Here is a 13706-nt window from a genome sequence, read left to right as displayed (position 1 = left end):
CCTTACAAATCCCAGTTTGGATCCTGATTTGTGGGCAAAGCCCACCGAAACATCCCTCTGTTACATAACATTGACATCAACACCAATTCATTCACCTCTGACAATTAAGAATCAATCTTTCCACGAATCCATTCAAGTCATATTCCAATGTGAAAACAATCAAAATGGATGGGGTTGCTACAATGGTGGATCATAGACCGAGCCTTTCGAGTCCCCTCCAACCACCACCATTCCACAAATTCCACCCCGACATCCAAGCAGCTACCGGCAATGTCGGCATATTAAAATCAACAATCCTCCCCTCATTCAGTCTTTACTCCAGTCTTTCGATCGCAGCCTTCGCAGCAGCCAAAGAAACAAACCGCGTCGAGCTCAAAGATTGGTTATGGCCATCAAGCCAAATATTGAACGCATGGTGGAATGCCGTCGGACGACAGATGTACGGAAACAAATCTTCCTTTAGTGCGGCCTGGGGTAATCTTAGTTGGACCGAAAACCTTCTCCTCGGGTCCGTTACAATATGGTGTGCGAGACTCTTCGCCCGTCTCGTGAGTCGGTCGCTGGCTCGTGGGAAGGATGATCCTCGTTACGAGGCATGCAAGAAAGAGACGGAGTTCTGGAGAACGGCTTTATTCAAATTGTTTCTCCCGGAGGCTGCTTTTTTGACTATTATTTCCTTACCTTTTACAATGCCGTTCCAGATGACTGGGTCTGCTATTCCCCTCGGTGTTTCGTCATTGAATGCAATCCGTGCATTTGGTGTTGGGCTCTTTAGTGCAGGGTTCTCACTGGAGGTTATGTCCGATACTCAACTTGAGCTTCATCAACAAGAGCGTACTGATTTGTGTCGACATGGAGTGCGGGGCATTGTTAGACATCCAAAGTAAGTTTCTCTAGAACTTCTGCATTTGTTATACTAACATCATACTAGCTACCTGGGCGATACCCTGGTTCATCTATCATTCGCAGTTCTGAATCTCGCCAATTCTTTCAATCCGATCATTCTTCTCGGACCACTTGCGAATTATCTCTTCCTTCGCTGTATCGGTGGCGACAAGCAAATTGAGGCTAGCCAAGAAGAGCGATATCAAGCTATTGACGTGCAAAAGCTTGAACAACTCCGGGAATGGCAGGGTGAAAAGAACAGCTTCTGGCCATCGTTGCGAGATCTATTCAGCCCATGGGCTTTGGTCGTCTACAGTTGCGGCTTGCTGGGTGCGTTCGCAGAGGAGGTGGTGAGGTCCAGATACAGATTGTTCTGATTCTATAGTAAAATATATTTGTGCAGAATGGGGCATGTTCTAATAGCCCTTTCCTCCGTATTTGTTGATCAAAGGTTGCCCGTTCGCCAATCTATCCAAATTAATCCTAACAATCTGAATTGACCGCCAGAAATATTCCCTCCCCGATCCACTGATATGGGGACTGATCTGCACATTCGGCGCATCCCAGAGGGGATGATCAGCAGGCAAGGGCTCAGGATCCGTAACGTCAAGTGCCGCACCACCCAGCTGTCCAGATTTCAAAGCTTCGATCAAAGCATCTTGATTCAGCACCTTTCCACGTGAAATATTCGTCACATACGGCTTGATACCGGGATTCTTCGAGTTCTCGGATAGAAGAGCAAATTCCTCTGCGCCCAGCATATGAGTGGTCTGAGGCGTCAGCGGAACAGACACGACTAGGTGATCTAATCCCAGTGACAAGAACTCATGAATGTGACTCTTCTCTGTTCCATGGTGCCAGGATACAGGAATCGAACCATCGGGATCTCCAGTACCCGGAACGATGAACCCGTTATCATGGCGTGATTCAGGCGTTGGACGTGGAGAGGCAGTGTAGGCGTGGACGGTCATTCCCAATGCCTGGGAAACACGAGCGACTGGCAATATTTAGCGGATTTGTTCACTCGTTTGAGATAGTGGACTCACTCTGTCGACCAATGCTGCCATAACCAAGGATGCCAACTTTCTTGCCAGCCTGGTCGTAGTTTGTCTGCATCCACGGTGTTTCCTTGTCCCATTTGTGCTCCTTCTGCGCCTCGTACATTATACTGTATTTGCGAGCGGAGACTAGCCAGTTCATGATGGTCCATTCTGCAATTGGTGGGCCGTGGATACCAGAGCTGGTAGTGAACGGAACGGCACCGCTCTTGAGGAGGGGATTATTCATCAGATGATCCAGACCTGCGGAGAATGTGTGGACAAACTTCAAACTATGCGTATGTTAACACTGACTGGGTCAAAGGCCTTGGGTTGCTCACTTTTCGGCATCCTCGGGTTCAGGCAAATCAATGAATGTGACAAGGATAGTCGCTTTGCGGAATAGCTCTACATTCAACCATTAATTTAATCCCGCAAACTTGGCTGCTCTGAGGGCGTAATATACCAGGTGGCACCTTTGCACCCCGAGTCGCAGAATAAAGAGTAACCTCGGCATCGGCAAACTTCTGCCGAATGGCCTCCAGCAGAGAGTCGGGGAGGGTGTAGTTTAAAATGATGAGCACATGCTCACTGGGTAGTGGTGCGTCGCCCATCCTGATGCGAAGATGAAAGGTGGTGATCTTGAAAGGTGCGGACGCGCATTATTAATCTGTCATTGGGGGCGGGGTGGGCCCCGCAGCCGGTTGAAGCTAAGCTTAGCATTGGTGATTCGCGATGCTGCTGATAAAGACATGATAAGGTGATTCGCTCCCCTTTGTGGAGAGACGATGGCCATTGGTGACTGCATTATGGTGTCGAATTGCGCAAGCTTGATTCTAGCTGCCTGATGAATATGGCGAACAAGGACATGCAGTGATTTGTCATCGCCAGTTATTGATTTCTCCAATTCTGCGGCAACAACGATAACTTGGCGCAGAAACACTTCTGTTCAACAGATAATCTGTAAAAACATGAGTAACCCCGCATCATGCCACGGTCCGCAAAGCTTTATTTTATGCATTGGTCTGAGGTATCCGATTTGATCATAGATCGATGACTTCTCACAGTTCGATTCGTCATCAAAGTCGCTACACGTGGCAGAGTTACGTGTGTGGGTTGTTTGTCGCGCAGGCGGATTATCATGGCATCATGTACTCCGTACTCCGTACTTCAAAAAGTTTATATCTATCGCCTTCAGCTCTCTTGGAAGCGGAGTCCCCGAGGTCGCGAATCCTGGATGCTACAGGATGATGCGCGTCAACCAACGGATTGTGGACGTTTATATTGTTTGCATCCCTTATCGACATCCTTGCAACTTAAGCCGTAACCACACTCTCAGCTCGTCGCCAGCCTTTACCACTTCCCGATTGAATCCATGTCACGAATGGGGCAAGCATGACCCGAAGAAAATTCTCATTTTACCTACTTCTTCACCATGAGTGGGACGCTGTGTTTCATCACGATAAGCCACAGGATCGAGTTCCTTGTCACAGATCAGCAGGGGAGCGCACGGGCGTGGTGGACCATCGGCTCTTTATGTGGAGTTGCCATGCCGTGCAATCAGCTCCACTCGGCTTCACATTCCCGAGCTTGCAGAATGCCAAATCTCATCAATTTCCCGATTGGGGAGCTCATGGCGTGTAAGACTTGGGGACAAAGCTCTTTGGCTGATTCTTTAGCTTACCAGCCATGATGCAGCTGATGTTCCTCCCACTTTCGACGACTTCATCAATGTTCCAACTTCAACCCCTTTTGGCTGCAGAAATCGTCGCATCGATCGACATCTACTAGCCGGATCGCGAGATTGCATTACTCTAAAGGCAACCCCACCGTTCTTATCCTCGTACTTCATGCAGATCTTCACCGTATTTGACGCCACGCCCGAGTGACCAAGCCTGAATTTGCACTGCATCAGCGCCACCACTAGTCTGCTCGGCCGCTTTGCCCACAAAGTTCAGCGCGGGTTGTTGGTCCACGGTTCCCGACCTGTCACAATCGAGATCGAGTCTCCTAGCCCCCCAGACCCTGGTTTTGGCTTCTTATGCCTTCCACACTAGGTATTCAATCACGCTTATCATGGCCCCGTTATAGCTGAGTTGCATAAAGACTCCATTCTAGCCGTCATTTTATTCCGCATATGCACTAGCTATGGACAAGGTCATATGCACCGGGTTAAGATCCGGCAGTGTTTCGCGACTACAAATGGAGGCTGTCTCCCCTTTCCCCCGACACGCCTGTGAACCAGTTCTTACCGCTTCTTGATCTGCGTATGAACCATGACGCAGCCTCCAAAGAAGACCCTTCTGACCAGGGTAATCGAGGCTGTTTTAAATCGCCATGAGGACACCTACCCGCCCATGGCCGCTCACGCCACTGCTGTGGCAGCACAGAAGAGCGGGAATAGCAGTTTGGGAAATAATGGCGACTTGGAAGGTCAAAGGTGGAATATTGGAACCAGCAACCCGGAGACCCTCATCCCAGCCAACGACAAGCTTCTCATATTCCGCGCCTTGACCGGTATCGACAGTGTTCCCGCCCTCACACAAGGCGGTCATCTTCTCCGTAGCGCTCCCAATGTCGGTATCTACACGCGTGTCATCAACAACGAAACCCAAGCCGAGCGCGCGTACAACTTCTTCAACTGGATGATCAACATCTGTCTGGGGATTCAGATTGTCGTCGCCGCCGCCTTGACAGCTCTCGGTGCCGCAAGTGGTCCCCACGGCGCTATCACAGCATTTGGCGCCATCAACACAGTTATCGCTGGTATTCTGACTTATCTGCGTGGCTCCGGTCTTCCAGACCGCCTGAAGGCCTATGAGAACAAGTGGAAGCACATCCGAGAATATATTGAGCAACGTGAGCGTGAATTCTGTCTGGTCGGGGTTGATCTCGACGTGCAGGAGGAAGTCTTCATCGTGGAGAGCATGTACCAAAGTCTGAAATCGGAAATGGAATCCGCACGGAGTTCTGCGGATTCCAATACACAACAGCCAGATGACCCGAGGATACGTCGCTCTCTTCTCCCATCCCATAACGAACTCAGTGGTCAAAGGCCTTCGACAACCCCGGCGAAACGTTCAACGGCATTGCACCCGCAAGATGAACAGCCAGTCGGCCCGATCACTGTTCCGGAGGCAGTACATGACAAGGTTTAAGCCTTGTTGCCATGTTATCTGTCAAGACCCATACGAATGCATCACCCACAGGCCTATGCAGTTTTGATATGTGGAATAATACCAACCTATTGGCGAGCGGAGATTTGCTTTTCGCAACTTTCCATGAGCGGACAAAAACTATACCTGAAGCAACACCGTTTAAGCTTTTTTCTTACGACTATAATTGCGGAGCTGGTGGTCTCCATTTGCAACCCCATTCGGGACAATATCATGGAGAATCCACCTGCGAGGCCAGCTGGATTATTACGGTGGCCATAGTCAATGAATGTTATAATGTCTAAATATATACGAAAATGTCACATAATACCACTTCTCATTGGAAATACCAATTTGCTTGTTTGACACTCCTGTTGAATGCTTTAGTGAACGTAATCAGCGACCAGCAAACTCTGCAAAATGAGGAACTATAATCAAACAGAAAAATGTCTAAGACATCTCAGACCATTAGGCAACCAATAAACAACCAACTAGATTCAAGAATCCAGCCTTTCATACTTGGACTAAAATGCAAAAAGAAATTTCTCCGACCCGCAAAACCAATTCCGGCCCCCCGCAAAAGAACATCCGATTCCCCGATAACGAACCCGACCAAAGTCACCAATAACACAAACACACAGGCACAGAACAGCAAAATGTTAGAACTCCACGAAGCAACGCCCTCTGATGCCCAGGACCTCACCGAGGTATTCCTAGCGGCATTCTCGGATCCCTTCAACAGAACCATGTTCCCACCCACACCAGAAGTCGGCGCATGGATATCCGAAAACCTCCTAAACGGCAACGCCCGCGCATCCGAGCACGATCTGATTATGAAAGTGATCGATGAGAACGGGAAACCTATCGCATTTGCGAAATGGATACGTCCGTATCATGCGGCTGCAGATCGGGATCTGCATGAATCTCAATCCGACATGCACTGGCCTGTAGGGAGCGATAAGGATTTGTGTGATTTGTTTTTCGGGACTATGGGGGATCATCATCAGAAGCTGATGGGGGAGAGAGCTCATTATTGTAGGTTTACTCGTTGCATATGTTAACTTTTTGTTTACTGACTGGGGTCAGATCTTGAGATTTTGGGTGTGCATCCTTCTTATCAGGGGCGGGGACTGGCTTCTAAATTGTTGAAGTGGGGATTGGCGAGGGCGGATGAGGAGGGTGTAGAGGTTTATTTGTCGAGTTCTCCGGATGGAAAGCCTATGTATGAGAAGAATGGGTTTCAGTCTTATGAGTCGTTTTCGCCATTTCCTGGCTATGAGCAGGTAAATATGATTCGGCCAGCTCAACAATGAGATTTGGAGCTATGGCATAATTAAGGTTGACTACTCGCAACCCCATATAGTTACCCATTCTTATACTCTGTGTTTTATTTGTCCCATAAGCATTTATTATAGCTATTGGTGACTTCATGCCTTGTCACTGTAAAAACTAGCTAGCCATCATAGTGATGCAAAAAAGTCAAACGCGAGTGGAATCTCATATTATTTGGGCTTACATGGATAGTGAGTTTCAATACCTCACTTACTCACAGTCATGCATGTTTATCACCATGAGCAGCGTTATGGGGGCCCGGTCTCTTTTTCTTTCCTCTCTCTCTGAACCACAAGCAGCCGCCGTACCCGTCCAAGTGTATTCGCCTTAGCCTTGCTGCGCGCCACGCAAGCAGCTCGGTGATTGGCACCAAGTCTGCGGGGTTTATTTCAGCCCCCAAAGCAATGTCAGCTCAGAAATTCGCGTTTTGAAATCATGTTTTCATTTGCCCCTTAATTTAACATCCTTGATAAATGGTCGGACATCTGGACTTTCTGCGTTTATGTTACCAGTGACTATTTTGACCACCCTTTTGAAGAAAAGCAACACCCAAAGACCAAGCTGAGTTCAAATCTCTCTCAACGGAGTTCCAACTGAGCCTCAAAAAAGCCAACCAGTCAATCTGTGGCGACAGGCACCCTATTCATTGCATTTCGCAGACCTCTCTCCCTGGATCGAATGAAGAATGTCAGAGAGAAGAATGGGGATTGACGTCGGCGAAGAAATCGCCTCTGACACGACCAGCAACAAGACTGGACATCCTAGCAGTGACTCAATCAAGCTGACGTGTAATGACTACACGGTCGGATTGATCTGCGCGTTGCCAAAGGAACAGACTGCAGCGACCGCTATGCTCGACAAAATCCATCTCAAAATACCTAAACCGCCAAATGATCATAATGCATACACTTTCGGATCTATCGGCGGCACAATGTCATCATAGCCTGTCTGCCGAAAGGGAAAATTGGCACCAATTCTGCTGCTGCTGCGGCCACTCAGATGGTGCGCACATTTCCGTCCCTCAAAATTGGTCTGATGGTTGGAATTGGTGGCGGTATTCCACCTCGGGTTAGACTGGGCGATGTTGTGATCAGTGCACCTGTCGCTGGGTATCCTGGCGTTGTCCAGTGGGATATGGGAAAAGCTGAAACAGGCGGTTTCAAACGAACTGGTGCGCTGAATAATCCGCCAACTGCACTGCTCACAGCCTTGACAACACTTGAGACTCGACATGCGATGCATGGATCTCGGATACATCAATATCTTGATGAAATGGGAAGGAAATATCCCCCATTGGTATCACAATACACCTGGTCCGATTCCCTTCAGGACCCTTTATCTAACCCGGGAGTTTCTCAACATGCTCAGAGTGGCTGGCAAATTGTTCTTCTTGCACTCTGGAGCCTGATTCTGGTTATTTACAGATACCTCTCCGGGAGTGGATTGCTTGCTGTTGATTCTCGAGCAAAATCAGCAGTACCCCCTGTTAGTCATGACGTACGCGTGCATTATGGCCTAATCGCAAGTGGAAACAGCGTCATCAAGGACGCCGTGCATCGTGACGCGTTGAATGAAAGTCTTGGTGGGAATGTCTTATGTGTCGAAATGGAGGCGGCTGGGCTCATGAATACCTTTCCATGCATTGTCATCAGGGGAATATGTGATTATGCCGATGCACAGAAAAACAAAGATTGGCAGGAATATGCTGCGGCTATTGCTGCAGCATGCGCGAAGGAGCTTCTCGAGCATGTACAGCCTAATGACGTGGACAATGAGCGTCCACTGAAAGATATTTTAGGTGATGGTCAGTGACTACGGCTGCCAAATCGTCATTATAGGATTATTCTAATATAATGTCCAGTCAAAGAAGTCAAAGAAACAGTCCAGAGAACAGACACCAACGTTAGAACAATGCGATACAAGTTGGATAGAAAAGAGGATCTCGACATTCTCGATTGGCTTACTGAGATTGACTACGGCCCACAGCATAGCGATATCTTGAAAAGACGACAGCCTGGCACTGGCCAATGGTTCTTGAACTCCGTCGAATACCGGAATTGGCAGAGCTCAAAAAAGCAGACGCTGTTCTGTCCAGGCATCCCTGGATCGGGGAAAACAATTCTCGCAGCAACCGTCATTGACGACCTTACCACCAAGTTTGCACAAGATCCCTCGATTGGGATTGGATATATATATTGCAACTTTCGCCAAACCCAGCAACAAAACCGTGAAGATCTGGTTTCAAGTTTGGTGAAGCAACTGAGCCAAAGCTGGTCTTCCCTGCCCGGCACCGTTACAAATCTTCATAGTCAACATAAGGAAAGAAAAACCCGGCCATCATTTCATGAAATTTGCAGTTCTCTTTCTTCTGTGGCAGCACTTTATTCGCAAATTTTTATCATTGTGGACGCTTTGGATGAATGCCAAGTATCCGATGGGTGTTTGTCAAGTCTTTTATCGGAGATTTTCACTCTGCAGAGCAAAGCTGCCACGAATCTTTTGGCCACTTCGAGACCTATCCCAGAGATTGCACAAAGGTTTGACCGGTGTATATTGCGGCCTATCTCTGCTTCAGAGCAGGATATCCGAAATTATCTCAACAGCCATATGACGCGGCTGCCAGATTTTGTCAATGAGAGCCCAGAACTGCATGAGAAGGTTGTGGCTGGAATTGTTGATGCCGTTGATGGAATGTGAGTAGTTTTGATTATTCATTGCGACCATACTAATATCATAAAGGTTCTTACTCGCACGACTCCACCTTGATTCCCTCATTGGAATTCATTCACCAAAGGCTATCGAAATGGCGCTTAAGAAGCTTCCTAAAGGATCAAATGCGTACGATTATGCATATGACGAAGCCTTGGAAAGAATTAGGGGACAAGCGCCCGCCTGTCAAGAGACAGCAGAATGGACTCTAAAATGGATTACCTTTGCAAAACGACAGCTGAGCGTCCAAGAGCTGCTGCACGCCTTGGCAGTGGAGGTGGGCGAAACTGAATTTGACGAACGAAATATTCCACGTAAAGCCCATATTCTCTCTATCTGCGCTGGGCTAGTCACGATTGACGAAGAAAGCGATGTCATCCGTCTGGTGCATTACACAACACAAGAATACTTCGAGCGAACACGAGACAAACTGTTTGTGAATGCAGAAGCTGATATTACGAAGGTTTGCGTCTCTTATCTCTCTTTTCGTCCGTTTGACAGTGGACCTTGTCGAAAATGGAACGATTTTGTCGCACGACTGGAGGTGAATAGGCTCTACGGCTATTGCGCAGATCACTGGGGAGACCATGCTCGTGGTGCTTCTAGTATATGCCCAGAGATTATAGAATTCCTTAACTCAGAGACAAAGGTGGCAGCGTCAAGCCAAGTGATGTTAAATATCTATCGCTACGCCGAACTCTACTTGTCTGAGGATATCATGGCAGGGCTTCACATGGCATCGTTCTTCGGACTAGGAGACGCAGTTGAGATGTTGCTGCAACAAGGGGTCCAAGTTGATAAAATAAGCCAAGATGGCTCAACACCGCTGTCATGGGCAGCCCGAAATGGTCATGAGCCAGTGGTCAAGCTACTACTTGATAGGGGTGCTGATCTAGAGGCGAAGAATCATCCTTTTGGTCAAACACCGCTGTCATGGGCAGCCAAAAATGGCCATGAGCCAGTGGTCAAGCTGCTACTTGATAGGGGTGCTGATCTAGAGGCGAAGGATGATCGTTTTGGTCAAACACCGCTGTCATGGGCAGCCGAAGAGGGCCATGAGCCAGTGGTCAAGCTGCTACTTGATAGGGGTGCTGATCTAGAGGCGAAGAATCGTTTTGGTCAAACACCGCTGTCATGGGCTGCCAAAAATCGTCATATGTCAATGGTCAAGCTACTACTTGATAGGGGTGCTGATCTAGAGGCGAAGGATGATCGTTTTGGTCAAACACCGCTGTCATGGGCAGCCGAAGAGGGCCATGAGCCAGTGGTCAAGCTGCTACTTGATAGGGGTGCTGATCTAGAGGCGAAGAATCGTTTTGGTCAAACACCGCTGTCATGGGCTGCCAAAAATCGTCATATGTCAATGGTCAAGCTACTACTTGATAGGGGTGCTGATCTAGAGGCGAAGGATGATCGTTTTGGTCAAACACCGCTGTCATGGGCAGCCGAAGAGGGCCATGAGCCAGTGGTCAAGCTGCTACTTGATAGGGGTGCTGATCTAGAGGCGAAGGATAATGAATATGGTCAAACACCGCTGTCATGAGCAGCCCAATATGGCCATGAGCCAGTGGTCAAGCTGCTACTTGATAGGGGTGCTGATCTAGAGACGAAGGATGAGGACGACGAGACGCCGCTGTCATGGGCTGCCAAAAATCGTCATATATCAATTGTCAAGCTCTTTGTCAACAATAGTGCTAGCTTAGGCCTATTAAGAGATGAGACTTCTGGCTTCTCTGACTCTAGTCTGACTTTGTTCTCTTCAGAGTAGTCTTTCAATCTTCTAGATAAGTCACCTTTGAAATAAAACTTCTATCCACCTTTGAACTGAAAGAATACGGTGTTTAAATTGGTGATTTGGATCCATAATGGCAAATAGTATAAGTTAATAGTAAAGACCGCGAAAGTGTTAGTTCCGGTCTCTCTCAAAGATGCAGAGACTCAATTGTGAAGACTGAATCTTCCCTGATCTATATCTACTCCGCATGTTAGAACAGATCCCTGGCGGATATATCATGTATTGATAGATTGCCTGTTCCTAATTAGACTTAGAAAGCGGTCTGATATAGTCTCGCGATTTTGGTCTACACTTGTGCTTTTATTGAGATTATAGGAATGCGAGCTTGTTGCTTGAGTTTTTGTTTCTTGGACTGCTAAATCCGAGACTCGGTCAAGGTTGCTGGATTTGGCCACTGCATCTGAGGTGCAGCTTGGCTTTATCTTAGCCTGGCTCTGAGTTAGTTCAAGCAGAAATCGGCCAGATCAACTGTTGAGTAGCTTTAAAGCTGAGTAGAGATTAAAATTGGAAAGAAGAAGAGCAAGCACTATCAGGAAAGTAACAGGGCGACTATAAGCCAATTCCCGAACAAATGAAGCATTTTTTGATTGAAGAAACACGAGACAATTCATTGTTCAGACTCAAGTCTTGGTCTTATATGGATCAATAACACAATTTGCATGGAGAACAGATATGGTCACTTTAGGGTCATGGTGCCTCTGTACTACAGCCAGTCCATCACTGAGGTCATGAGGCGAATAAGTGTAGTGAGCAATAAATCCAAGTAATCTAATTCGCCGTATCAGATCGAAGCTTGAATTATTTTGATTTTGACTCCCAGGATTTCCCAGGCAAGAACAGCTCGTAACGGCGTTGGTTCCGTCCGGTATTATCAAAAGCCAATGTCAGCGTGCTGTTCCATTATAATCTCCCTTTCTCTGCATCAAGAAACTTGAAAGACGTTGATGCGATCTGGGCTTCAACCCCACTCGCTTACAAATTCGACAATTGCTTCATGCGGGGTCATAGAAGGCAATCCCCGGCTATCATCATCATTCAGCAAGTTGAAGAAATCCCAAACATGTATACTATTTGTTTGATTCACCGTCTCCGGGGCCAGCTAATAAACCTTCTTCTTGATTCAAACCACGCACCTCGCGTGTTGACGTCATACAGAAAACCAGACATCACACAACATGACCAAGATTTTCTTGTGAGTTCGATCAACTCAAGGCGTCACAGTCCTTATTCTAATATGACCACAGAACCGGTGTGACGGGCTACATTGCCGGAGACGCCTTAGCCACCCTGTTTGCAAAGCATCCGAATTTCTCCTTCTCTGCACTGGTTCGCACCACAGGAAAAGCAGAGCAGGTCAAAGCCCAATACCCAAACATCCGTATTGTCCTCGGTGATCTCGGTAATTCAGCTCCTCTAGAGCGAGAAAGTGCCGCAGCTGATATCGTCCTCCGTAAATTCTCAGCCAGCCTCACTGAACCACAACAAATTTAACAAAACTCAGAAACCGCAGACGCCTCCGACCATGCAGGCGCCGCAAAGGCTATTGCCGCAGGTCTAGTGGCTGGCCACACGAAAGAAAACCCAGGTTACTGGCTACACACAGGCGGAACAGGAATCTTAACATTCGCAGCGACAGCGGTATCTACGGTAACAAGAGCGAGAAAGTATACGATGACTGGGATGGAGTTGAAGAACTCCTGACACTTCCCGACCATGCATTCCATCACAATGTAGACCAGCTCGTGCTAGAGGCCGGTACGAAACATGCGGATGTGCTTAAAACCGCTCTAGTCTGCCCACCGACTATCTACGGTGATCCCTGAATCTCCCCGTCAGCAAGGGTCAAGACTCACATTTTATTTTACAGGTCGAGGCCGGGGCCCATGTTCGCAACGCGGTCGACAGGTCTATGCGTTAGCAAAAGTAACGCTTCAGTTACAAAAAGGCCCTATCATATGAGCAGGCCAGTCGCTCTGGAATAACGTCCACATCCACGATCTAAGTGACGTCTATTCGCTGCTCGTTGATGCAGCCATTGCAGGTCGGACTGATGATGGGCTCTGGGGTGCGGGGGCTTACTATCTTACCGAGAACATGGAACATGTCTGGGGAGAATTGGCGCAGCAGACGGTGGATTCAGCCACGAGACTGGGGTATCTGCCAGAGGTGAAAGCCGAACCAATCGATCTGGATAGTGCAAAGCGATACGCTGGTTTTGAGTCGCTGAGCTGGGGGATGAATTCTCGCGGTCGTGCCCGCCGCGCGCGTAAGATTCTGGGATGGAATCCTTCGCGCCCAAGTTTGGTCGCTGAGTTGCCGGCTATTGTTCAGAGTGAGTGGCAGGCTCTGCAGTAGCGCGAAGTGGAATGTCTCCCCGATCTCTCCCCGGGTCTGCCAATATGACATGTCACGCAGCGGCAGTGCTGGCCTATTTCAGAGTCAAGAAAGTACGGTGTGATTTTCGCAGATTCCATCCAGATCTTATACTTCCAGCTTGGACCAGATGAGGTGTCAGATTGACGTGTAGCCCAGTTGTTGTCAATACGGACAATATGCAGAATATAAGACGCATGTCGGGTAGAAACTCCGATCAGCCACGTAATTCAACGCCACCAAGACGTTAAGGCTGACATGCAGCCTTGTCGGAAAACACCGTGTCGTCAAAAATGACGCTTACTTTAAGAAAGATTAGATCAGGCGTGGTTGATCGCGGGTATCCACATGAAGTCCGCGGGCCCGTGGGCCTAAGAGATTACACCGATCGCCGCTTCGGCCGGTTATTAGCCCGATTCT

General features: G+C 48.2%; 7 protein-coding genes across 7 annotated transcripts; 6 read left to right on the top strand and 1 right to left on the bottom strand.

Annotated features, from left to right (window-relative positions):
• Positions 1 to 182: 182 nt before the first annotated feature.
• Positions 183 to 1262, top strand: N7520_005340 (DUF1295 domain protein; the record flags this gene model as incomplete). The annotated part of the gene is made up of 2 exons (XM_057139274.1): positions 183 to 883; positions 932 to 1262. 2 exons carry the CDS (start codon positions 183 to 185, stop codon positions 1260 to 1262), a joined length of 1032 nt encoding a protein of 343 aa, XP_056997481.1.
• A 39-nt stretch (positions 1263 to 1301) lies between these two features.
• N7520_005339 (D-isomer specific 2-hydroxyacid dehydrogenase family protein) lies at positions 1302 to 2536 on the bottom strand (the record flags this gene model as incomplete). The annotated part of the gene is made up of 4 exons (XM_057139273.1): positions 1302 to 1882; positions 1932 to 2215; positions 2264 to 2330; positions 2389 to 2536. 4 exons carry the CDS (start codon positions 2534 to 2536, stop codon positions 1302 to 1304), a joined length of 1080 nt encoding a protein of 359 aa, XP_056997480.1.
• A 1662-nt stretch (positions 2537 to 4198) lies between these two features.
• Positions 4199 to 5080, top strand: N7520_005338 (uncharacterized protein; the record flags this gene model as incomplete). The annotated part of the gene is made up of 1 exon (XM_057139272.1): positions 4199 to 5080. The coding sequence occupies one exon, from the start codon at positions 4199 to 4201 to the stop codon at positions 5078 to 5080; it is 882 nt and encodes a 293-aa protein (XP_056997479.1).
• Positions 5081 to 5733: 653 nt separating this feature from the next.
• On the top strand, positions 5734 to 6390 carry N7520_005337 (GNAT family N-acetyltransferase; the record flags this gene model as incomplete). The annotated part of the gene is made up of 2 exons (XM_057139271.1): positions 5734 to 6112; positions 6164 to 6390. 2 exons carry the CDS (start codon positions 5734 to 5736, stop codon positions 6388 to 6390), a joined length of 606 nt encoding a protein of 201 aa, XP_056997478.1.
• Positions 6391 to 7408: 1018 nt separating this feature from the next.
• On the top strand, positions 7409 to 10661 carry N7520_005336 (uncharacterized protein; the record flags this gene model as incomplete). The annotated part of the gene is made up of 3 exons (XM_057139270.1): positions 7409 to 8213; positions 8271 to 9102; positions 9149 to 10661. 3 exons carry the CDS (start codon positions 7409 to 7411, stop codon positions 10659 to 10661), a joined length of 3150 nt encoding a protein of 1049 aa, XP_056997477.1.
• Positions 10662 to 10671: 10 nt separating this feature from the next.
• On the top strand, positions 10672 to 10886 carry N7520_005335 (uncharacterized protein; the record flags this gene model as incomplete). The annotated part of the gene is made up of 2 exons (XM_057139269.1): positions 10672 to 10688; positions 10709 to 10886. 2 exons carry the CDS (start codon positions 10672 to 10674, stop codon positions 10884 to 10886), a joined length of 195 nt encoding a protein of 64 aa, XP_056997476.1.
• Positions 10887 to 12088: 1202 nt separating this feature from the next.
• On the top strand, positions 12089 to 13268 carry N7520_005334 (uncharacterized protein; the record flags this gene model as incomplete). Its single annotated transcript, XM_057139268.1, has 5 exons — positions 12089 to 12105; positions 12158 to 12363; positions 12424 to 12551; positions 12781 to 12826; positions 12877 to 13268. 5 exons carry the CDS (start codon positions 12089 to 12091, stop codon positions 13266 to 13268), a joined length of 789 nt encoding a protein of 262 aa, XP_056997475.1.
• Between the last annotated feature and the right edge of the window lie 438 nt (positions 13269 to 13706).

The sequence above is a fragment of the Penicillium odoratum genome (genome assembly GCF_028828045.1).
Source record: "Penicillium odoratum strain IBT 22623 chromosome Unknown utg000004l_segment0_segment0, whole genome shotgun sequence".
NCBI lineage: Eukaryota > Fungi > Ascomycota > Eurotiomycetes > Eurotiales > Aspergillaceae > Penicillium > Penicillium odoratum.
Note: the sequence above shows the minus strand (reverse complement) of the source record. Positions and strands in the feature narration are given on the sequence as shown.